Source organism: Zootoca vivipara, chromosome 6 (genome assembly GCF_963506605.1).
Source record: "Zootoca vivipara chromosome 6, rZooViv1.1, whole genome shotgun sequence".
Classification (NCBI taxonomy): domain Eukaryota; kingdom Metazoa; phylum Chordata; class Lepidosauria; order Squamata; family Lacertidae; genus Zootoca; species Zootoca vivipara.
This window is the reverse complement of record NC_083281.1, coordinates 60,545,476-60,569,019: the sequence shown is the minus strand read 5'-3', so window position 1 is coordinate 60,569,019 and position 23,544 is coordinate 60,545,476. Positions and strand designations below refer to the sequence as shown.

At 41.6% G+C, this 23,544-nt stretch overlaps 1 protein-coding gene across 1 annotated transcript; it reads left to right on the top strand.

Annotated features, from left to right (window-relative positions):
- CIBAR2 (CBY1 interacting BAR domain containing 2) lies at positions 1-22,828 on the top strand. Its single transcript, XM_035119485.2, has 9 exons — positions 1-135; positions 8,255-8,489; positions 8,911-8,979; positions 9,678-9,779; positions 13,777-13,782; positions 16,229-16,333; positions 19,053-19,166; positions 20,324-20,425; positions 21,044-22,828. Exons 1-9 carry the CDS (start codon positions 116-118, stop codon positions 21,170-21,172), a joined length of 882 nt encoding a protein of 293 aa, XP_034975376.2. The 5' UTR covers positions 1-115; the 3' UTR covers positions 21,173-22,828.
- Positions 22,829-23,544: the final 716 nt, after the last annotated feature.

Genomic DNA, 23,544 nt, shown 5'->3' with positions numbered 1-23,544 from the left:
CCAACTAGGCCTGGAGTGCCACCTGAGCAGAGCTCAGAGTACAGCTGCTCCTTCAATTCCACTAGAGCCCTGTTATTGCTGTAAATATTCTGAAGACCAGCTGATTCCTGCAAACATGAATATCATCCTCTCTCGGTAAGAAAGACTAGCTTGCTCTTTTTAAAAATGTTCCCATTTGCAGACTGATTTTAAACCTGCTCTTTGAGGTGCAGAACGTTCAGGAAATGATGAGTCAGGGTGGCAGTGGAACTGACTGGAGTTTTTGTGATTAACATCAGCATTATTATTAACACAGCAGCAACAACAGCACATATGACACAATACAGAAAAACATAAATCAGAAAGACAAGCCTTGGCCCCAAGATTACAAGCTAATTTTTGACAAAGAGGGAGGCAACAGAAAAGGGATGAATAGGACAAGCAACAGTTGCAAGGTATGAATGCTGTTGTACTTTGGCTTAATTTCACAGAAAGAGGGGAAATAATCATGTTCAGGAGTATATGAAGAAAAGCAAGAGTGCAGAAAGATTTTTGAGGCTGATTTAGAAGAAAGGTAGAGGGTAGAAAAAATGCAAAGCACTCCCCTCCACCAGCAAGACATGCACAGTGGATACATAGATTGGTAAGTATGAGGGGTATAAGAAGATACACATGAGATAATGTACAAGGCTTAAGTAAATACCGGTATGTATGGGAGATATAAGCTTATAAAGGGGGGGGATAAGCTACATAGGCACAGTGACCCAAGACAATATGTAAAGAAGTATATGAAATATGCATGAGAGGTATCGCTAAGTATGCACTGGGGTAGGAAGATATACATCAGAGGGGTAGCTACAGGTTCATGGATAGTAGTAACTACACCCTTGTGCAAATTAATTGAAACAAACAATGTAGTTTATTGTACGAAACTCACATATACGTGTACAAAACTCACATATACGTACATTAGTAAGAGCTATGACCTCCGCTATTTTTAAGCAGCATATGAACACGGTTTGGCATGGAGTCTACTAGTTTCGAACAATCACTGTTGATTTTCAAATCCCTGTACCACACTTGAATCAGCGCCTGAATGAGCTTCTCCATAGTTGTACAGTCTACAGCATGGAGGTGACTTTTGCATATAGCCCATAAATTCTCAATGGGATTTACATCCAGGGAATTCCCTGGCCAATCGAGTACCTGTATTGCTGCTCTGCCATGAATTTCTTCACCACTTTCAATGTGTAACAGGGGGCTAGGTCCTGTTGCAATATCCCAGTACCATCAGGATACCTCTTTTCCAGCTCAGGAATAACTCTCTTTCTTAGAACCTCAATATATTGTGGCAACTAAAGAAGAGACAAAAAGAGAAAATTATTAATAAGATTGAATCTAATGATAGAATTCTTGAAAAATTAAGTGAGATTGTGAAAGCTTTTCAGAAACATTATGAATTGGTTTATCAGAAAGATGGTACGAATTTACAGAGAATAGAAGAATTTATTAAAAAGCATAATATGCCATCAATACCAGCGGATAAGCTAAGAACGTTAAATAGGGAAATAACAGTAGAGGAAATAAAGGAGACCCTTAAAAAGATGAAAAATGGCAAGGCCCCAGGCCCAGATGGCCTCCCGACGGAACTATATAAGACTCTGGATGAAGTAATGTTGGCTCCTTTGAAAGATTTATTTAATTTAATTTTGGAAAAAGGTACTATCCCGCATTCATGGGAAGAAGCGCAAATAATCTTAATCCCAAAATCAAAGCTAGAAATCCCAACTCCGAACGACTTTAGACCAATCTCGCTTCTGAATAGCGACTACAAGATATTTGCTAAATTGTTGGCGAATAGATTATCCCCCATTTTAGAAGATATAATACAAAAAGATCAGGTTGGCTTTGTGAAAGGCAGATTCGCCAAAGACAACATAAGAAACATTATAAATATTATAGAACTTTTAGAAAACAGAAGAGACAAACAAGCCGCAATTCTGTCCGTGGACGCGGAAAAGGCCTTTGACAGGGTGGCCTGGGACTTTATGCTAAGATTGTTAGAAGAGGTAAAAATGGGGGACAAATTAGAAAGGGCAATAAAGGCCATTTACAATTCCCAAAATGCTAAATTAATTATAAATGGAAAGTTCACTAACAAAATTAACATCACAAGGGGGACAAGACAAGGGTGTCCTCTGTCCCCCATCTTATTTATTATTACGCTCGAAATTTTATTAAACACAATTAGGAAAAGCGATGAAATTAAAGGAATTGTGGTGGGCAATAAAAGTTATAAAGTAAAGGCCTTTGCCGACGATATTATAATAACATCAGAGGACCCAATTACAAGCATTCCCAGCGCCATCCGCTTGATAGAAGAATACGGGGAATTGGCCGGCTTGAAAATAAATTACAATAAGACAAAATTGTTAGTCAAAAATCTTGAGGTAAATGAGGAAAAATTGCTGCAAGAAATCACAAAACTCAAAATTAGTAAAAAAATGAAATATTTAGGAATTGAGATGACAACAAAAGCAATCGACCTGATTCAGGATAACTATTCGGAAACTTGGAAGCAAATTAGGAAGAAATTTGACGTTTGGAGTAAATTAAAATTATCATTTATGGGTAGAATCTCAGCCATTAAGATGTGCGTGGTGCCCAAGATGAATTTCCTTTTTCAAAACCTTCCATTGTTGGGGATGGAGAAATATTTTAGGGATTGGAAAAGGGACATTGCGGAGTTCATATGGAACGGGAAAAAACCCCGTATAAAATACAAGATCCTGATAGATCAGAAGGACAGAGGGGGATACGGCCTCCCAGATTTGGAAATTTTTCATGATTCAGCGGCACTAGTCTGGATTAAAGAATGGGTAGTTTTAAAAAATTCGGATCTATTAGACTTAGAAGGCGACGGGCTAGGACACGGCTGGCACTATTACATGATGAAAGATAGGATAGACAAGAAGAATTTTTTCATGTTCCATATGATTAGAAAATCTTTATTTAAAGTTTGGTTAAAATATAGGAGATTTTTTGAACCTAAAACCCCCTGGTGGCTCTCTCCAGCCGAACTATTGGCGGTGAGGAGACGTAATATGAATAACACATGGCCCACATACCGTATGCTCCTGGAAGAAAAGGAAGGTACGCTGAAATTAAGAGAATATAAAGAAATAAAACACCATTTAAACACGTGGTTAGATTACTTCCAAATCAATCAGAGATTACAATTGGATAAGAAAGTGGGATTTGAAAAGAATAAATCGTACCTGGAGGAAATTTTAATTGACAAGGAGGGCAAATATATTTCGAATTTATATCAGATATTATTAAAATGGGAAACAGAAGAGGAGCTAACAAAAAATTATATGATCAAATGGAGCCAGGATTTGGGAAAAACAATAAGTATGCAAAAATGGGAACAATTATGGAAAAGAGATTCGAGATTTACGCCAAATTATGATTTGATAGAGAATATTTTCAAAATGCAAAATCAATGGCACTTAACGCCGGCCAAACTGGCTAAAATGTACCCAAATGTAAGCAATATCTGCTGGAGATGCCGTAAAGAAGTTGGGACATACGTTCATATCTGGTGGAGCTGTGACCTCATTAAAGACTTTTGGGAACTAGTCTATAAAGAGTTAAAGAAAATTGTGAAATACTCTTTCAAGAAACAACCAGAAATTTTTTTATTAGGGATGTTAGGAGAGGACATAAAACCGAATGATAGATGTGTAGTGAGCTACGCAACAGCCTCAGCAAGACTCTTAATGGCAAAAGCATGGAAATCACAGGAGATTCCAAAGAAGGAGGATTGGTTACAAAAATTAATATTATATTATAATTTAGCAAGAAAACACGAATTATTGAAAGAAACAAATGTGAAGGATAATTTAAAGAAATGGGAATCACTTACCATTTATCTTAGTACACACATAGATAAACCGTCTCTTCTTTCCGACGTAGTAGGATTCTAGAAATAAGAAGGAAAATGATTAATTTTATGGATATTACATTTCTCGTTTCAAGGTATATGTGGACTATATTTATTCTCTTTCCGAGATAGTAAGACTCAAGGATTAAGAAGATAAGATAGAATTTGATTATTTGGATATTAATTGTATTGTAATACTTTGCATCACTATTTTCAATTTGGATTTCGTTTCTAACTGACCAAAATTGTAATATTGTGTGTGTGATGAAAATATTTACAATTTAGATAAGTCTAATTTAGGTTGTGAAGGAATAGGGTTGGGGGTAAGAGCAGGGGAGGGAAGGGGGGATTTTGGAGGTAGGGGGGAAGGGGGGATTTTGTCTCTATGCTTGTCCTGTTTAGTTGGGTTTATTTTAATTATTGTACATGTTCAAATTTATAATAAACTTTATTTTAATATAAATATATATATATATATATTGTGGCGAGCGCATCATTCCTTCTATTGGTTGCAGGCTTCCAACACCATAATGATCAACTGACTTTTTGTGTTTGTTTTGAGTACAGGATTACGAGTAAGATAGAAAACATGCTTTGTTTCAATTAATTTGCACAAGGCTGTAAGCACAGGGGGCATAGGAAAATATGTACCAGAGGAAGTAGCCAAGCATGCTTGGAAGAGGGGAGGTAGCTAAGGAAACATGGAGTAGCTAAGCATAGAAGGCACAGGAAGGCACACATCAGAAGAGGTAGCTATGAACGCACAGGAGAGGACAGCTTGTACAGGGGGAGACAGGAAGCTGTCATTTACTGTCAGGTCAACAGTCCATGTAGCTCAGTGTTTTCTGTAGTGACTGGTAGCAGTTGTCTAGGGTTTCAGACAGATTTACTACCTGGAGATGCCAGGGATTGAACCTGAAACCTGCATGAGAAGCAGATGCTCTACCCACTGAACTATGACTCTTCCCCAAATTTTTCATGCAACACTTGTACACCAGCAGCAAGTACTACTTTTGGTAAATTCTGCAGTATCTGGAATCATTTGCCCTGATGACAAAGATCCACCAATGGTAGACTGAATAGATGCTTTACAGAAGTTCTTCAATTAAAGCCAGTCAGCTTTCCTGAGACCTTTGGAAGAATGATAGCGAAGTGGGGATGTGGGGGAGAGAAAGAATGTCTAGGGGAGAAGTATTTAAGAATAAAAGGTCAGAGCAGGAGGAACTTACCTCTAATCTACTTCAATGCCCCCCTGCTTTTGCAGCTCTAACTCCAGCATGCAGCTGCAGTGCTGAGGAAAACCTCACCTACTTAAGATTTTTTTGTGCCATGTTAGAAGAGGGATAGAAGACAACAAACCTAGAACTAGGGAATCAACAGAAGGAAACAATTTTTTTAAAAAGAGGCCTGGGAATATATATATATATATTTTAAAAAATGCTGTTAGAAGAAGATGTGAGTGTCAGTGCCAAACAAGCCTCACCCTTGGGAAAGAAGTCCATAGATATGATACCACAACACAAAAAGGTCTTTGCCTGCTCTGGCTGTTACTCAGCTCACCTGAAGAGGGCCTGCTGCAAATAATAATCTCTGCACATGGGTAGGTAAATGTGAGAGGGGATAGTCCTTGACATCACCAGAAGAAGAAAAAATGAAGGGAGAAGAGAAACACAATGTCTACAGCTTACAGCACAACAAATTCATTTTCCCACACTGCACTTTAAGTCTCACTGCACTTGCTGTGCACACCAGAGAGGGGGCGGTGACATTTTTACCTGATGCACAATTTGTTTTTGGGGGCCTGCAACTTCCTCACACCCAAACATTTAATGAAGCTGTCGTCTTTGCAAGGGCTGTTCTGGCTTGAGCCCAGGTTACTGAAAGATCATATCTTCCTGTCTGAGTGCCAGGCATGGGCATAGGCGGGGGGCAGCTGCCCCCCAGAAGCAAAACATTAATGTATTTTACAGACCATAACCAGCACTTTTCCCCTCCAAAAACTGAAGTGGAAAGGGCTTTGCTTTAGCGAGAGCAGCTCGGTCACCGCTTGCTGGGGGGCGGGCGGGCGGGTGGGAACAGACACAGCTGTAACAAAAACACATCAAATAAATAAAGCAAAGTGGCTACCGGTAGTTAAGCAGTTAAGACAATGGAGCAGATATCCCCAGGCAAGATTTGATATCTCACCACTTCACCCTATTGTTCTTCAGTGGGAGTTGTTAATGAGCATTCAGGGATCGCATTAAGAGTTCTATTGGCTATTTAATGAGGGTGCAGAGGATTCAATTTGACTAAGGTGGCTCTGCAAGGCTAAAAGGAAGTGAATAAGAAAAAGGGGGGCTGTAGCTTTGATAGACACAGTGATGTTTATAAAAAAGCAGTGGTGTTTCAGTCTGCCCCTCCTCCTGCATCTGTATACTGTAAATCAGGGGTGGCCACCTCCCAAGAGACTCTGATCTACTCACAGAGTTAAAAACTGGGAGTGATCTACCCCCTTTTGGGGGGTTCAGGTCAAAGCTGTTGAGTTTTTTAAAGGAAGGGAAGCCCTGTTTTGGGGGGTTTAGGTCAAACTTGTTGAGCTTCTTTTAGGAGGGAGGGAGTCCCATTTTTGTTTAGGGCTTCAGGTCATAGTTCAGCTTTTTTTAGGGAGGAGGAAAATTTTGGGTGAGCTTTTTTAAGGGTGCCAGTGATCTAGCAGTGATCTACCACAGACATCCAGTGATCTACTGGTAGATCACAATCTACCTGTTGGACGTGCCTGCTAGAGAAAGCAGAGAGAAAGCTGCTTACAAGGCTCCTGTACAGGTGTACTAGTATCTTCCTCTTGCTGCAGAGTTCCAGCATCACAGCGTCACCCAGAGGCACCCACAAATATGAGTTATCCCTCTCTCTCTCTTTATTTATTTATTTATTTATTTATTCCTTCCTTCCTTCCCTCCCTCTTCCATCCTTAATAAAATACTGGGGGGGGGGCAGATAAGCCCCACATAGAAAGCCCATCAACATGGGGGGATGACTCTTTCAAATACGGTATTTACCAGTAACGGGGGCGGGGGGAGAGGCACCTAGGCCTCTAGGAGTTGGCTGCTATGCCTAGGAGTAGGACAATTCAAGAAAGCAGAATGATGCATATGCTATGGTAATATATCAATAGAATCATATAATTGTAGTCGGAAGGGACCACAAGGGTCATCTAGTCCAACCCCCTGCAATGCAGGAATTTTTTCCTAAGGTGGGGCTTGAACCCACGACATGGTTGAAATATTATGCTGATATGCAGCAACGCCTCAGAGCCGTCGTGACTGCGGCCGTGCCTTGCCTTGCTCTCGCCCGCCCTGCCACCCCCTCTCGCCTGCCCAACCCTCCTGTCCTCTCTAGCCAAGCAGGGTAGCCGCCGCCGCTGCCAGCCCCAGAAGCACAAGGTGGCCGCCGCTGCCACAATGTCGCCGGGCCCGCTGGCCCTGTAGCCCCGCCCACGTTCCCACTTCGTGCCCCCCCCTCCCATGTCTTGGCCCCGCCCCTGAACGACCATGGCTCCCCCCCCCCTAGTTTTGATCCTGGCTACGCCCCTGGTGCCAGGGGTTCCAACTTGAATAGAATATTGGGTGGAGGCAGGTGAGCCCAACACTGCATATATGATCATATGGCATGGCACACACACACACCATTTGAATAGCAATGCCCATCAACTTTGGGGGGCTCTATCCTGGGTGCTAATATCCTCAGGGGAGTGAGTACCTTTTTTTGGTCCAACTAACATCAGAGGCAGAGCTGGTGGTGACATGAGAGAGAGCCTTTTCTGCAGCTGCTCCTGTACTGTGGAATTGCCTCCCAAGAGAGGTTAGACTGGTTCCCTCTTTGTTATCTTTCCACATACAGGCAAATACTGCCCTTTTCAGATGATGTTGACAACTGGACCGTTATCAGGGCAATTGGTATTTTAATGTTGGTTACAAATGTGTTTTTATTGTATTTTAACTATTTTTAAAACTGGTAGGGTTTTTTTTTTAGTTTGTATTTTAAAATGATGTTTTTAGAAGGCCATAAGCTCTTGAACCCCAATTTGGGAGAAATACAGGATATATATTAAATAAAATGAATCTGCACATGTACAACAGCTGTCTCTCAAATGTACACATGCCAGCTTAACTGTAGCTTACATTTTCAAACTGGATGGAAGCTGCAGGATACATGTGGATTATAGCTAACATCATGTTTACTCAGCTTCAAACACCAGCAGTGGGAGCACACTGAAGATGAAGTAAACAGGGTAATTGTGTGCATAGTCTTAAATAAATAAAAAAGCAGGAACTTGTTTCCCTTTTCCAGAGACACCCAAGTGAAGAAAATGGAGAATATAGTCACCAATGCAGAGAAATATTTTGGGAAATTCTGCATTCTGATGGCTGCTTACACACGCAAGACTGCAAAGCTTCGAGACAAGTCAGACTTGCTGGTCAAGCAGCTCATTGACTATGGAAACACAGAGAATCCTGAGCTGCGGACCACTGTGAAAAACTTTGCTGAGGAACTGGCAAAGGTGCAGGATTACAGACAGGCAGAGGTAAAAAGCTGACCTTGACAACCTAAATCCACAGCAATGGATGTGCGTAGAATAAGAGTAAGAGTAATATCCATTCTGTGGTAAGATCAGAGAAAAGATTCTTGTAGACCTTAAAGACTCTTCGCTACAACAGACAAACACAGACATCCTCTCGAACTAAGATTTTACTTTAAGTGACAGAAGAACTGTGTTTTCATTAACTGCATAACTGGCAGGGATCAAACAGGTGCAACCTGTTTATTATTATTGTTATTATTAATTTATATACCACCCCTCATGTGAACAACACAAGGTGATATACAGCATAAAATACATAACATAATAAAAACAAATAAAAAAACCCCAAAGGTGTACCATGGTTGCCACTGTAGCAATGCTTAAAATGTGCATTTCCTTATGCTTGTCCTGCTTTCTACATTAGGTGGAGAGACTGGAGGTGAAGGTTATTGCACCTCTGAAGATGTATGGGATGCTCATCAAGCAAACTAGGGTAAGCAAATAATTTATTTTAAAAGACAACCCCACACCAAGTTCACTGTGAAACTGCAACGACTTTCTAAACTGGGACACAAGCTCATTCAGAAGCAGGTGTAGGAACAGAGGAAGCTGCTTCTATTAGCTTTGACTGGTAAATGCTGCTGTGAGGTTGCTGCCTGGAGCTAACAGTCATCAACATGTTACACCTTTGTCGAAGCAGCTGCACTGACTGCCATAAGCTACCAAGCCAGGTTCAAGGTGTCTACTTGTTTACAAAGCCCTAAACAAATTGAGAGATACTGTAGCTATTTTAGACAATATCTCACCCCTTATACCCCATGGCACAGAACCACCCCTGGTGGTACCAAGGACTCCTATATTTGCCTTCTGTCCAGCAATTGTAGGGTTTCCAGAGTTGTGGCCTATTTAACATTAAATACATTAACACATGAGATGAGACAAGCTCCCACAATCAGTTCTTTCGGATGCATACTTAAGACCTTATATTTCCCTAAGCTTTATCTTAATGAAATTTTTAATTATGGTCAACTGAGCATTCTCTGGTTTTGAACTGTTAACTGTATTATTTTTGTTGTATATTTCATACTTAGTTTTGCTTTTTTGAACAATGCTCTGATATTTTATAATGTGAGGGCTTTTTAAAATTTAAAACATACTAATAAAATTGTTGTATTTTGCTACATTAAACAGGCCGAGATTAAGAAATTCAACAATGCCCGAAACAATGAAATAAAGCAGCTAGAGAAGTTGGAGAAGATCCGACAGAAGTCACCATCCGACCGACAGATGATTGTATCCTTGTCAGCATGTTGCTGCTTAAATCTCTTCCCTACTCCTGCAAAAGCAGTACTGGCTCCCCAGTACTGCAGAGTTCCGGCCTTCTTAATGCAGCTAGATCAGGAAGGCATGGGTGGCTTTTATTACAGCGAGGTTTCCTTCAGAGCGTTCCACAAAGCAGTGGAATTCAATGAAACCTATTGGAAACAGACATACACAGGGAAAACCATCTCCTTGAATAAGGAAAAGCAAAATAGATTGTTGCAGGCTCACAATCGGCTCTCTGGAGAGGGAACTGGGGCCCCGATGAGATGAAAATAGTATGAATAATGCTCAGATAACAAGCATAGGTTTTGAAAGCACACACACCCTGCACTGCCCGCTTACTTCCTTGTCACAGAGCTGCAAACATGAAATTGGAGATAAAAACACATGACCCCTGGACATACCTTTTAGTAAGGGCATGGAAAAATTTGTGCCTTGAGTCTGTTGCTATGCTAGGCTGCACCCTGGAATTTATTTACTTCACAAAGATGAGAAAGCCCCCGCACATGTGCAGAGGGCCTGTCACCACTGAGTAATCAGTGCCATCTTAAGAGGGCTAGAGCATCAGCACCTTAGATTCTCCCCAAGGACCTTTTGATTTAGGCTATGTACACATCATACTTATAAAGCACATTACTTCCCCCAAAGGATCCTGGGAACTGTCATTTGTTACCTTGCTTTGTTGTTGGCATCCATCTGTCTCAAGAGACCATGCAGTGAGGATCTGGGGGTCAAATCCTGCTTGGCAGGGGGTTGGACTGGATGGCCCTTGTGGTCTCTTCCAACTCTATGATTCTATGAAATCGCTATGCTGGCAGCACTGAAGTGACCACTCTGATGCAAGCCTGGGCACTGTGTATGGAGGACTTGGGCTGCCCAGACTACTGATGTAGTCCAAAGGAAAGCAGAGCAATATATTTGACACCAGCTTGGCTGCTGGAGTTGCAGGAAGGAGACGTACAAGGCGCCATCCAACCATCTTAGAGACTCTGGTCTGGATTTGTGTAAGATTTACTCCTTAGCCTTTTCTTCTCCAGAAGATATCCCACAAGGAAGCAGAGGTTTAGGATCAGAGTTTTCCTTCTTCTAGAAGAGCCACATTCCCAGTTTAACAAGCCCCTTCTGTCCCTCACTTCCCTCTACAGCTTGTGCAGAAACTGCCTTCTTGACCATTGGACCCACCATTGGTCTCGTCCACAATCAGCTGGAGCCTGTCTTTGCATGCAGGAAGAAGTCTCTAACTCACAGAGGGTTTGAGACCCATTGGCTACCCTCAACTGGTTTAACAGGCCAGTTAAAGCTGTTTCCTTGGATGTGGCCACTGTTGCATGCTGACAGCTTCTAGGAGCCACAGGAGAAAGCTTAGTGCAGAGTGGGAACCAAAGGTGGACAAAAAAACCCTAGAAGGAGCATGACGTGTCTCCCACCACAGGTACAACCCCTCCCCCATCACCGCACCCACCCACCATTTGTTAAGAAATTTTAGAATTGTAGCTCTATGAGGAACAAACAAGAGTTCCCAGGTTTCTTTGTGGAAAGCCATGTACTTTAAATGTGTTTTAAATGTATGGTGTGTATGCAGCCTTAGATCTGTCTGAGTGCAGGCACACTGCAGCAAACCCAATTCACTAGTCTTCATTATTCCCAGGGGCCCAGATTTGCCACCTAATTCCTTAAGGGTCTGGTATTCTAATCTAAATATCCAAATAGCTTCCTAGCATTAGTATGTTTAAAATATCAGAGATAAATGTGAGTCCTCTTATTTCATGAAACATTCACCCAAAGGGGAAATAAGTCCTGTGTTGGTGAAAGAAGCTAAACACCATAATCCAGACAGCTCAAAAAAAGATTTCCCTCCTTTTTTTCCTCCTTCCCTTGGCAAAAGATATTTTAATCAGGAACTTCTTCAAAAACTATCCCTTTTCTTCCAAAGGGAGAAGCTCTCAGCAGCAAAATCCTCAGGAAGATTCTCAAGGGGAGGAGAGGAGACTTGACATTCTCTTAATCCCTGCTGTGCTAAACTCAACTGCTGAGAGAGCAGCCATAAAACAAGGGAAAGACAGAAAGATGCCAGAGGCAGCTGTGGAGCAATATTGCAGGGAGGTAGAAGAGCTCTCCCTCCAGGAGGCACACAGAAGATTGTGTGGGGCAATAAGCTGTTTCTTCCAGGAGACAATCCTGCACATTTAAACTGAAAAGATTAAACTGCATCCTCCTTCCTACCCTATTACCAAATTCTCAAACTTATGGACTCAAGGCCCACAGCCATTTAGCAGAGTCCAGCAGCTTGTTGAACATTTGGCAGAATCTCTTTATTTGAAGCATTTTATCCCATTATTCGACTTAAAAGGGTCTCATCTCTTCCTTTGTTAGAGCTTGATAGAAGGCAGAGCTACCAGGTGACAGTTGAGGAAAGAGCCAAATGGTGCTGGTGTCTCAGAAGAGCTGATGGAATAGCCCTGTTTCCCATCTCTCTGATAACAGCTTGATGGAATGTCTGACACCAGAAGAAGGGAAGACACAAAGGAGCTTGCATGTCCCCCCACCTGCCATATGTTGAGCTCCTAGACTTACTTTGCCTATCCTGCCCCTCAGAGAGCTCTTTAGAAGGTTATATAGAAACACACCAACTAGTTGTCTCTTGCCAGCAGAGATCTTCCAGAAAATGGGTGTGAACAACTATAATGCCTGATCCCCTGGGTCATGCCAAGAGTGTCATGTGTGCAATATAGAGGTAGCATAGTCTGTATACATCGGAGAGGAAGCAGGAGTATCTTCACTTGATGCACATTACCTGATTTATTTCCTCATGCCTGTAACCCTGCCAAACTCCTATTCAGTAAAGCTGTCATCTGTGCATGCACTATAAACTGTGCATGCTCAATGGCTGTCTCTCAAACGTACACACTCAGCTTACCTCTAGCATGTTTTGAAACTGGATGGAAGCTGGATTGAGGGGGGGAAACACCAAACAGTAATATTCTCAAGAGACTACAGGATGCATACGCATTGTGGCTAATGCTATGCTACATATGTTCAGCTTCAAACACTGGAGCCAGAGTAAATTATAATACATGCACAGTAGGAGATATTGATGTCTCACTCCCCATACCCCTTCCTTTCCCTCCTCAATGCCACAGTTTCTGTGATCTACTAATGGATCTGACTGCCCTCTGGTGCTGAAACTGAACATGGGCCTCTCTCAACACAAACCACTAGCAAAACCTGCCTGTACATGGACAAAGAGTCTTGTGGCACATTAAAGACTAAAAATTTAAGTGGGAAGTCTTTAGGGTGCCATAAGACACTTCTGCTTTTGCTGCAACAGGCAAACAGGACTACCACTCCAGAAACCACTTTTATAACAAGTATTATGATGGCTTAAAGAGGGACCAGAGGGTATCCAGGCAAGTCATGTGTATCCAGCTTGTAAAGATTGACGCACGACCGCACACATGCTCATCACCCCAGATCCAGAAGTGGCCCAAACATAGGGGCAGGGCGGGGGCAGAACCATGTGGGCTTATGCACACTCCACCAACACATGGGGGTGGGGCAGGAACGCAAACACCCTGCAATTGGAGAGTTGCCTGTATGTGAAATTTATCCTCTTCAATAGCCTCTAGCTTGAGATCCTGCTCAGGATCCTGCCTCCTGTGTCCCATATGTCACAAAGTCTTGTCCTTTCTGATGAACAGTCTGGGAATACTGTAACTGTGTTTCTAAAAACAGTCTGGTTTGTTTTTTTGAAGACTGAAGAAAGTGTCTGCTTACAGGCTTCCCATTGGGGTATGCGGTTGGTCAATGTGAGAACAAAGTGCTGAAATAGATGAGCCTCTGGCCTGATCCAACAGCCAGACTCTTCTTGTGTTCTTTTAGCAGTGGCTCAGTCAAGAAGGCACCAACAACCCAAACTGGTATTTCTTTGCTCCCCTTTTGATTTTTTCCCCTTGACTCTTATACTCAGTCACAGGTAAGGGAGTAGATCACCACTGTGTGAACGTTAACATGCAAGTTGAAGTGAAGGCATAAGTACCGGTATGAACACTGGCACCCACAGCGGCCATTCCCCAGTTGCTCTAGAAAAGTTGGCCACAAGTGCAACATTAAGAGCATTCACACCATCAGTTTAAGCACTGGCATTCTGCTGGAACTACTTCTGGGTAAGTTCTTACACTATAGCATTTGCTCTTGACTTCAGTCTGCTTTGAGAAGCACACTAGAGCAGAGTTTTACATTTCAGACTTCACATGTATTTGTAAATAGTTCCCCTGATTTCACAGGGATTAGGGACTGACACACACACAAGATATATATTGTGACTCTCAGCTCAATGCCTGCAGCACCACCAACAAAAAGCATGGATCTTGATCCAGCTTCATTTGCTCACAACTTATCGTGCACAAATAACAGAAGACAGAGAAATGAATCTCCATCCATATCAAGAAATGCACCCAGCCAGTTCAAAGGACTCAGGCCCAGCCCATACATGAAGCAGAATTACATTGACCAGAAATAACAGAGTGCACTGGACAGCTTCAGACTTCACAATGGTAAATCACACTTTTAATCCTCTCCAATAAACAAAAAGCATTGTTGGGTTCTTCCCTGAAAAACTGGCTTTTCCCTGCCCCATACATGTGTGTATGTACATTTCCCCAATAATCTTTACAAAAGCCTAATAAAGTAGGTACCATATTGTAGGTAGGGTGGTAAACATGCTTAAGGGCCCCTAGTGAATTCATGGCTGCTGAAGTAATTTTGAAGGGACATCCTATTTTACATTTTACAGTGGTATCTATGACGTGTACTAATTCTCATAGGCCAGGACTCGGAAATATTTATGCCACTGCAATCTTAAAATGTTGGTGGAGCAGATTTCAGTTGTACTCCAACAGTAAATGAAATGCATTTAAGATGACATGCGCAGATTCTCATGACCCATGCAACACAAATTATTTCCCTATATTTATATTATGCTGCAATCAGTGAGACAGGGCCCTATAATTATGCTCTGCCAAATCTGGCAAAACTCCAAAGCATTCACAGTAGGATATTTTATACACAAAGGTCAAGCTTCTATTCTCCCTGAATCAGGGGGGGGAGGTCGCTTAAAAAGAGAGTGAATAAAAATTACTTAAGCCCTTGCAAAACTTTGGCAGAATTGTCACCTTGCAAATAAATATACATCAGTGTCCATGGAGAGTGATACATTTATCCTGTCAGGCGTCGCTCATCTGAGTGAATGCCTTCCTGATAAGCAAGAGTGACTCACTGTGCTCTGCTGGTCCAGAAGTCACACACCACTTGTTTACAACTGTATCTTAAATAGCACTTCTTGTCGTAAATCTACTTTGAATACTTTGGGAAAGAGGAGTTGGTGCTACCAAAATCTGTTGGGACTGATCTTACCATGAAGCAACTTGAAGCAGATGCTTCCGGAAACAGATTCCACAGGAGACGTATGTTCCTCAGGATAAGGCCGAAGGCTTGTTTTCCTACATTGGGAACAGTTCAGCATTAATTCTTTTTACTTTCTTTTGCCCTACAAATCAACCTCTCCCTGCAATGCAAAGCTAAGCCCCTTATCTATTCACTGCCTTCCAGTGTTACCTGCTAGAGGGATCTTTCACACTGCAATCACAGGTAGGTAGCCATGTTGGTCTGAGTCGAAGCAAAATAAAAAAAATTCCTTCAGTAGCACCTTAAAGACCAACTAAAAATAAAAATAAAAATAAAAACTTAGTTGGTCTTTAAGGTGCTACTGAAGGAATTTTTTTATTTTACTGCAATCACACACATTCACACACCTTGGTGCAGCAATGTAAGTTTTGGATTTCCTAAAGCATAGCCCAATGCGCATATAAATGAAGAATTAATTTACATCCTTAATAAGTGAATGCCACCCTGGGCTCATCTGGGAGGAAGGTTAGGGTATAAATTTAAATAATAATAATGTGCTTCAAAGTTATTAACAGTGATGACCATAAGGTTTGCAGAAAGCAACTTTTCCTTGGCAATTCCCACAACAGAACGCATGGCCATGATTCCCCGTTTCACTAGCAGGGCAGATCACACAATACATTTAAAGTATATCCAATGCACATTTAAAGCATTAGCTAAACTGATGGAAGCTGCCAAGACCAACTACAACAAAAGATACAATGAAATTCAGCATCACTGGGGCAGTGTCCTGGGGCCAAAGAATCTGAGGAACTGTAGTTTGTTAGAGTGCTGGGAATTGTAGATCAGGGGAAACTATAGTTCACAGGATTGAGGGAAGTCATGTTTGTTGGATATGCTTTAAATGTATGGTGTGCATCTGCCTAAAGATCCTCTGTCTGTGAGACACGGATTAAAAGGTAGGATACTTAAACCACAGCCTCATAGCTTAACATTACGCTCCTGTCTTCGCCTAGGCAGAGTCTCAAGTACATAAAGCCTCTGTCGATGCGAACCGAACTACACAACAGCTTGAAGAGACCATGGATGAGTTTCAGAAGCAAAAGCTAAAAGATATTCAGGTAATAAGGACTTCTTAGTGGGTAATCATAACATGAGAGGCTTAAGGTTGCAATTCTATGTCCATATACTTGGGAGGAAGCCCAGCCAGATGGGCGGGGTATAAACAAATTATTATTATTATTATTATCATTATTATTATTATCATTATCATCATCATTATTCTTTTAGATTCAGGTGGTAGCCATGGTGGTCTGACGCAGTCGAAATAAAAAATTAAAAAATTAAAAGTGTATCTGAAGAAGTGTGCATGCATAGGAAAGCTTATACCTAGAACAAACTTAGTTGGTCTCTAAGGTGCTACTGGACAATTTTTTAATTTTAAATCATCATTATTATTATTATCATCAAACTTAGTGGGAAATCTGCATAAGTCAGAGATGAACTTTAACATGTCAGTACCACAGTTGTTGAGAGCAACAAAGATGATTATTTGGGGGAAATGGGTTTTCTTTCAGAAAAGCCCTCCTAATCTTTCAACTCCTTTTCTCAAAAGCTCATAGGATTGTGACCACCACCTTTATCACCCAGGCTGGGAAGAACTATTTATTTCTACTCTATTTCAATCACATTCTGGAATTAATATAAGAATGAAACATAATATAGTGATGTGGAATGCAAATTACTCTGGTGTCACAGAAAAGGAGGGAAATCTATGATAACACTTATTAATTTAAATGGAAAGTTTAAATCAGGAATAGAGCACCTGTGGACTCCCAACTCCCAGTCAGCATGGTCAGTGATTATTATGGGAATTGTTCTCCTGGAACATCTGGAGGGCCAAAGGTTTGTCATCCTGGTTTAAAGGTAATGACAATGTTTTGAGTATGGTTAAATTTTTGATCTGGCAAAATAAGGTTTGAAAACATAGAAGTGTGGCACAACCTCTTTCACTCCCATTTTATAATCTATCCCCAGGGGTTGCCAATAGCAAACCAGAGGTTTGCCCTGTTGCCCACTAAATTCCTGAGCTGAACACAGACACACCCATTGCCACCTCTGACATAAGGTGACAAGTATGGTTACCCCTTTCCCTCCTTGAACAATATATAGAGCTGAAGAAGAAAGTTGAAAAAGTGACAGCTCTATGAACTTTTCAAGGCTCAGGTCAGCACCTGAGCAGATGATTAGAAAGCAGTGCAACTGAGAGGGTTGGAAGGAAAGGTAAGTGATCTGGGGAATAGCTGGAGGGAGGAAGAAAAATAAGAAGCCAGAGGGAAGAAGGTGGGGTGCCACAGAAATCAGGAAAGCGTGTCAGAGACAGACAGGGAGGAGAGAGAGAGAGAGAGAGAGAGAGAGAGAGAGAGAGAGAGAGAGAGAGAGGGAGAGGGAGAGAGAGATGGTGCACATATGCATACAAAAAACATGCATGTTCGGTCCAGTAAAATGGATTCACTTGAAACTGCATACGGTACTTTTTCCACACACTTCCCATCCACCAACAAATCACATCTGTCTACATTGACAGAACCATAAAAATCACAGAACTGATGTTTTCCAGCATTGCCGTGGCACAAAAACTTGGATCCTCATAATTATTTAAGGAATCCCTTCAAAACCACAATTAAATAACAAGAGCCTTTGTTGTCTATGTAGCTACTGTAAATTGTTAGTGGTTTTGCTGTGTCATCCTATGTAAAAAATCATGAAGATCTATGAGGACCTGTGCCATAGATAAATATTTCAATAGTGCTAGTAAACACCCTATCTGAGAGTTTTACCGTAAAACTTGATGTTTTACTTTGATAGTGCAAATTCAAGAGGATCCATTTTAAGTCTGCTTGATCCAACTTTTACCCAGACTCCATGGAAGAGCAAATATGGTAAACTTTCCCAAGGAGTCTCAGTAATAATCAGATCCAGTAGAATCAATGCATGTGCACGCATACACTTTCTCACTTCCTGTCTCCCTAGGAGAGGGTAAACCTGGCACTGGGAGAAGATAAGCAACTGGAGTGGGTGGTGCCCACAACAGACTCTCAAATTTCCAAATGTGCCCATGGGGTCCAAAAACCTTGGCAACCAAAATCAAGTCTGTTATTTTCACAGACAAAGGATTAGTGGGCTGCTAATTACCTTTCCCCTTTGCCAGAAATGAAGTTTTAAATCTTGCCAATGTTCAAGTTACACAAATTGAAAATGAATTGAAAAGCTAAACTGAAAATGGAATATGCATTATTCTCTCCAGAGAGTATTAGATCTATTAGATTGTTCCAGTAAGCTTGCAAAAAATGCATGAAACGGATATAAACAGTGCTTTTTTTTCAGGTGCTGGTACAGTACTCACCTTAAGGTTGTTACCGTAAATGCCACTTTTAACAATTGGAGGGGAAAGTGCCAGTACTGCATACCCTTGAGTACCCCCATTAAAAAAGCACTGGATAGAAGCTCTTACATCTTTTGCCATTTATTTACTTTACCTTCCATACTTCTGAAGTGGCTGTATCAACCCAAATAATATGACTACTTTAAGCAAGAATTCCATTGTGATTAATTTTTTTACTTCCAATTTTCTGTTAAACAACGAGACTCAAACGCCTTAAGAGGAGGGGAAAGTGCATTTATAAAATGGCTTACCCCAGCCTGTTCAAAAGAAGAGAAAACCAGCACTTTCTGTAGTTGAGGTCTCAAGATTCCTCACCCAGCAAGGTCACTTTGTGGGGGGGCTTCACAAACCAAGTTGAGGATAACGTCAAAATGTGCTGTCTCCTTTCATTACAGAAGATCTTCTTGGACTTTGTCACCATTGAGATGACCTTCCATGCAAAAGCCCTAGAGGTCTATTCCAATGCCTTCCAAACCCTTGAAAGCTATGATGCAGAGAAAGATCTGGAGGTAGCTGAACCTGTGAAATAATACAAAAATGAAATTCACTCATAACAGAGTAAATTAAAAATTGCTAGCTATCTTTTGATTTAGAATCCTATAATCTAGGAGGGCCGATCTAGGAGGCCATAGGCCCTGCTCCCTCTGAAGAGGAACTGCTAGGCCTCTCTGAGAAGGCCTCACCCCTCTTCCTCCCCACCACTGTGAATATGCTCAGTGTCATAAGGAAGCAGGAGAAGCCTAGTTTTCACTGAGGGAAATAAATAAACAAACATATACCTGGCCTATATATATATATACCTCTTCAGACTGCAAATTGGGGTTTTGTGACTGAAAGTTCATTCCTCAAGCTTTGGCAAACAGAAAGCTAAACTGTTACGAAAAGTTTGTACACACATGCCATACTTTTAAAACACATTACTGTAAAAGCACATTCCCACAAGCAAGAAAATTCTAGGAACTATCAATTGTTAGGGATTCTGCGACTTGTATGTTGCGACTTGTAGCTTTGTGAGGAGTAAACTACAATTTGTGAGGAGTAAACTACAATTCCCATAATCCCATAATCCTTTGCTTTGTGTGCAGGGGGTGGTGCTTTGCAAAGGTATTATCACAGTGTGCAAGCAGCCTAAAAACAAAATAAATTGCATGTATGCATTGCCTGGCGTATTCAGACATCAGCACTAATTGTGTGCACAGGATTAGCCCCTCAGTGGCAAGTAGGCCACACCACCTAGGACTGGAGTGACAGCCATCTTGTTACTGACACGTTGCAGCAGCATTCACCAGCCTGTTGCCCTCCAGATGTTTTGGTCCCATCAACCGAAGCCTGCATGGCAGGTGGGAATAATAGTTCAAAACAGTTTGGGTGGGGGTACCTGGTTGATGAAAGCTGCATTACAGTTGTTCTCCTTACTAGGAAGGCAAAACAGGCAGGCTCCAAGCAGCTAACTGTGAAGAGATACTGTATCACCTTGGTTACCCAGTCACACCATTTTACTTTAATTAGTCAGTGTATTGGCAGAGGCCAGATCACTAATGCCTATTGATCATTGTAGCACCTTTGTTATATCACACATGCATCATTTTCAGGCCTCCGGGTAGGGATTGCTAACAAAATTTGGCTGTGTGATAATTGCCCTAAATAGGATTTCTTGCCTTGCTAGGATTTCAGAACAAAAATACACATCGCTTCTGGAACCTTCCATGAGGCAAGACCAGACACTACGACAACAAGTCAATCTGCTGCGCTCCCATGGTCCACACAGGTGATAAAGCAGAGTTATTACTGTAATAAGTGAGCTTTGATTCAAAAACCAGTTACTTTGCTGAGTAAACATGGTTAAGATTGCACAGGAAGTGAAGAATTGAACTTGGGTCTCACCAGTCCTTGTACAGCACTCTGTCCACTATAACACACTGGTGGTAAACTACTTCATACTGCTGGTAGATGACTCCACATTCCCTGTATTGCCAGTAATTTGCAGAAGGAAGTCCTGAAGCTTGGTCTATCGCTTCAGTCGTCTACTAAGGAAATGGCAGACATGCAGCCATCACTTGGCACTATAGTCCAGGGGTGGCTAACCGCCAGCCGGGGGGGGGGGGGGAATTGTATCCAGACCCTGAAGCAATTTTTTTTGTCCCCACCCCACAAGACTACATGAGTTTGGTGCAGCTAAAATAATTTATTCTGAAAGTAGGTGACAGTGGAGTGGGCAGAGAGGTTTGAAGCTTTACTACCAACCCAGTTCTCTGACATGGGTCGCACCATGCAAAAAATAACCTATCAGCTCCTTAACAAGGGCACAAGGGACCCTAGGGATGCCTCTGTAATCATCCTTAGACTGGCTGGAAAGATAACCATTGCCACACCTTTCCATTTCCAGAGCATCCAAAGCACTCTTCAGAAGCTGGAGCTAGTGGAGAGTGATAAGGAATCTGAAGGGGACCAGCTGCAAGATTTAAGGGATGCTGAATACACCCAGATTCGGTGGGTAACCAGCAGAACCCCATGAGACCAACTATCTTGATTAATGAAGCTGTGCTGGATTTATTTCTCTACTCCCTGGTTATGCTTTACATTTTCATGCAGGTTTCCTCTAGATCAGAAGTGGACACTGAGTCCAACAGCATCTGGCAGGTCCTACAAGCTCCCATCAGCCCCAACCATCACAGCCAATGATCAGGGATGATGGGAGCTGCAGTTCAGCAATATGCTTAAGTCACCATGCTGATTACCCAGATCAACACCTACCACCCCTTCAAACCTGAGATTTAAAATACTGTACAGTCATACCTCGGGTTAAGTACGCTTCAGGTTGAGTACTTTCAAGTTAAGTACTCCGCAGAGCCGTCTGGAACGGATTAATTCACTTTCCATTACTTTCAATGGGAAAGTTCGCTTCAGGTTAAGTACACTTCAGGTTAAGTATGGACTTCTGGAACCAATTAAGTACTTAACCTGAGGTACCACTGTACAATAGAACATTAACTTTCAATATCTCATTCAATTGTTAAATGGCTTAGGCAGAAGAAGATGGAAGCATAGTACAATCCCACTTGCAGTTTCCTGTTCATTCAGGAGGACTAGAAACTTACGATTATCACAAACCCACAAATCATTTGTACATCAGATGTACATAGACTGCTCAGCAGACAAGTACATTTGCAGTTCAGGTGTCATTATTAGGAGTGGCCACCCCATACTGCATTGCCCCTGCTTGAAGATGGACAGCCCATTTCGTCTTTGAATTTTTGCCACCTCAAATCACTGGGCTATTTCAAAGCAAATAATTTAGCAGTTAAGAGTTAATCAAATGTACAAATATAGAACAAGTCAGTTAATCTGTGACTATCTGTAGTGTATCATCTGTAGAAATAGAAAAGAGGTTTAAACTCTCTCCTCCACAAGTTTATCTTCCATATCATAGTGACCATCACAACATCCTGCAACAGTGAATTCCATAGTTTAATTGGTAGCTGTGCACTTTCCATTTCCAATCAGTTTCCCTGACCTTGCCTTCCACAATTTTTAGTGTTTTGGAGAAAAATGATAATTTATTCTTATTCACTCTCCCCATGGTCTGTCATTCATACTTGATGCCATACTTTCTCTGAGCAAAATAAAATGTGCCACATTGAATTGTGATTTAGTGATTTGTCAGAATAAAGAGAGCCCAGTGTCTCAGATGAGCCATTAAGTGTCATTGAGTGGGTAGAGGATGCTGATGATTGCCTGTTATTGGGCACATTGTTAAGATGTTTTAGTAGAAGAGCTACGGTATATATTTTCAGTGCAAGTAAGAGAGAGCTCAGATAGAACAAAGAGTACTGCTGTTTTCTTTCTTTTTGTGGTAACTTGTTTTTCTTCTGAACTTTCTTTTTGAACAAAGAAAAAGTTAAAAAGGACCAAAGTAGATATGGTAAGTCGTAAGTGCATTATCATAGAACACACCAGAGTTTGTTTGTTGTTTCAATAAAAGGGGGAATTTCTATCAGGACCGCAATACAGCATTCAAAAAGAGGAGGTTTCCACATCTAGAGATGCTGGTGAGATATGACCCCTCCAATCCTACCGGTATTTGCTTATACAAAGCTTAAGCAAAGATTAGACCATATCCAATCTTCATTGAGCATTCATTCTGATTTGTTTGTGGGGCTGAAATGACCATGAGCATTCATCCTGAGTTGCTTGTGGGGTGTTTACATGTCTTTGTGTTAATTATTCCTTCACCCCACACTTTTCAATGCATTTCCCTGACACTTTCCAAACTGCAAAAAGTTCTCCCCACCCCAAAGTGGATTTACGGTGCTAGGGCAGCAGATCAATTTAACCCACTTTAAATGCACAAACCTACAGTTCTGCTCCTGCAAAATGCTGACAAGCCCAGAGGTGCACTAAATCATATGGCCAAACTCAAAGACAACCACTCAGCAGTGTTCTTTTACTCTGTTCCAAGTTTGGGGTAAAGGCAGATTTTAAAGCTATTTTTCCCGCAAAGCTCAGCAGCAAACTCTGTTCGCGAGATTCCCCGCCCCCCATAACAGCCATTAAAACCGGCCCATTCATTCTGTGGGCTGTTGTGGTCAATAGTGCCATACCGTAATTTAGAATCACTCTCAAGACAAAAGGAGATTAATTTTGTCTTTAGCAAATACTAACCTGTGATGTGCCGTGAAGCACACACAGGGCCATAATATACAGGTACACAGCAGTCCAAAAAGTTATCATCATTATTCATTTATATGACTGAATCAAAGTAGCGGTCTTCCCCACCTCCTCTGGGAAATAAGACCCCAAACTTGCTATGCTGCACACCAGTAGCAAATGGGCTGTGACTCAACGAGGATTTCGTGTTCATTATTCCTTTTAAGGAGTGTCAAGGAC

Coding starts and splice junctions, on each gene's coding strand:
- CIBAR2 (XM_035119485.2), top strand. CDS start 116: ATGAATATCATCCTCTCTCG. Junction 8,980..9,677: donor TGCTCATCAAGCAAACTAGG/GTAAGCAAATAA, acceptor TACATTAAACAG/GCCGAGATTAAGAAATTCAA. Junction 19,167..20,323: donor ATGCAGAGAAAGATCTGGAG/GTAGCTGAACCT, acceptor TTGCCTTGCTAG/GATTTCAGAACAAAAATACA.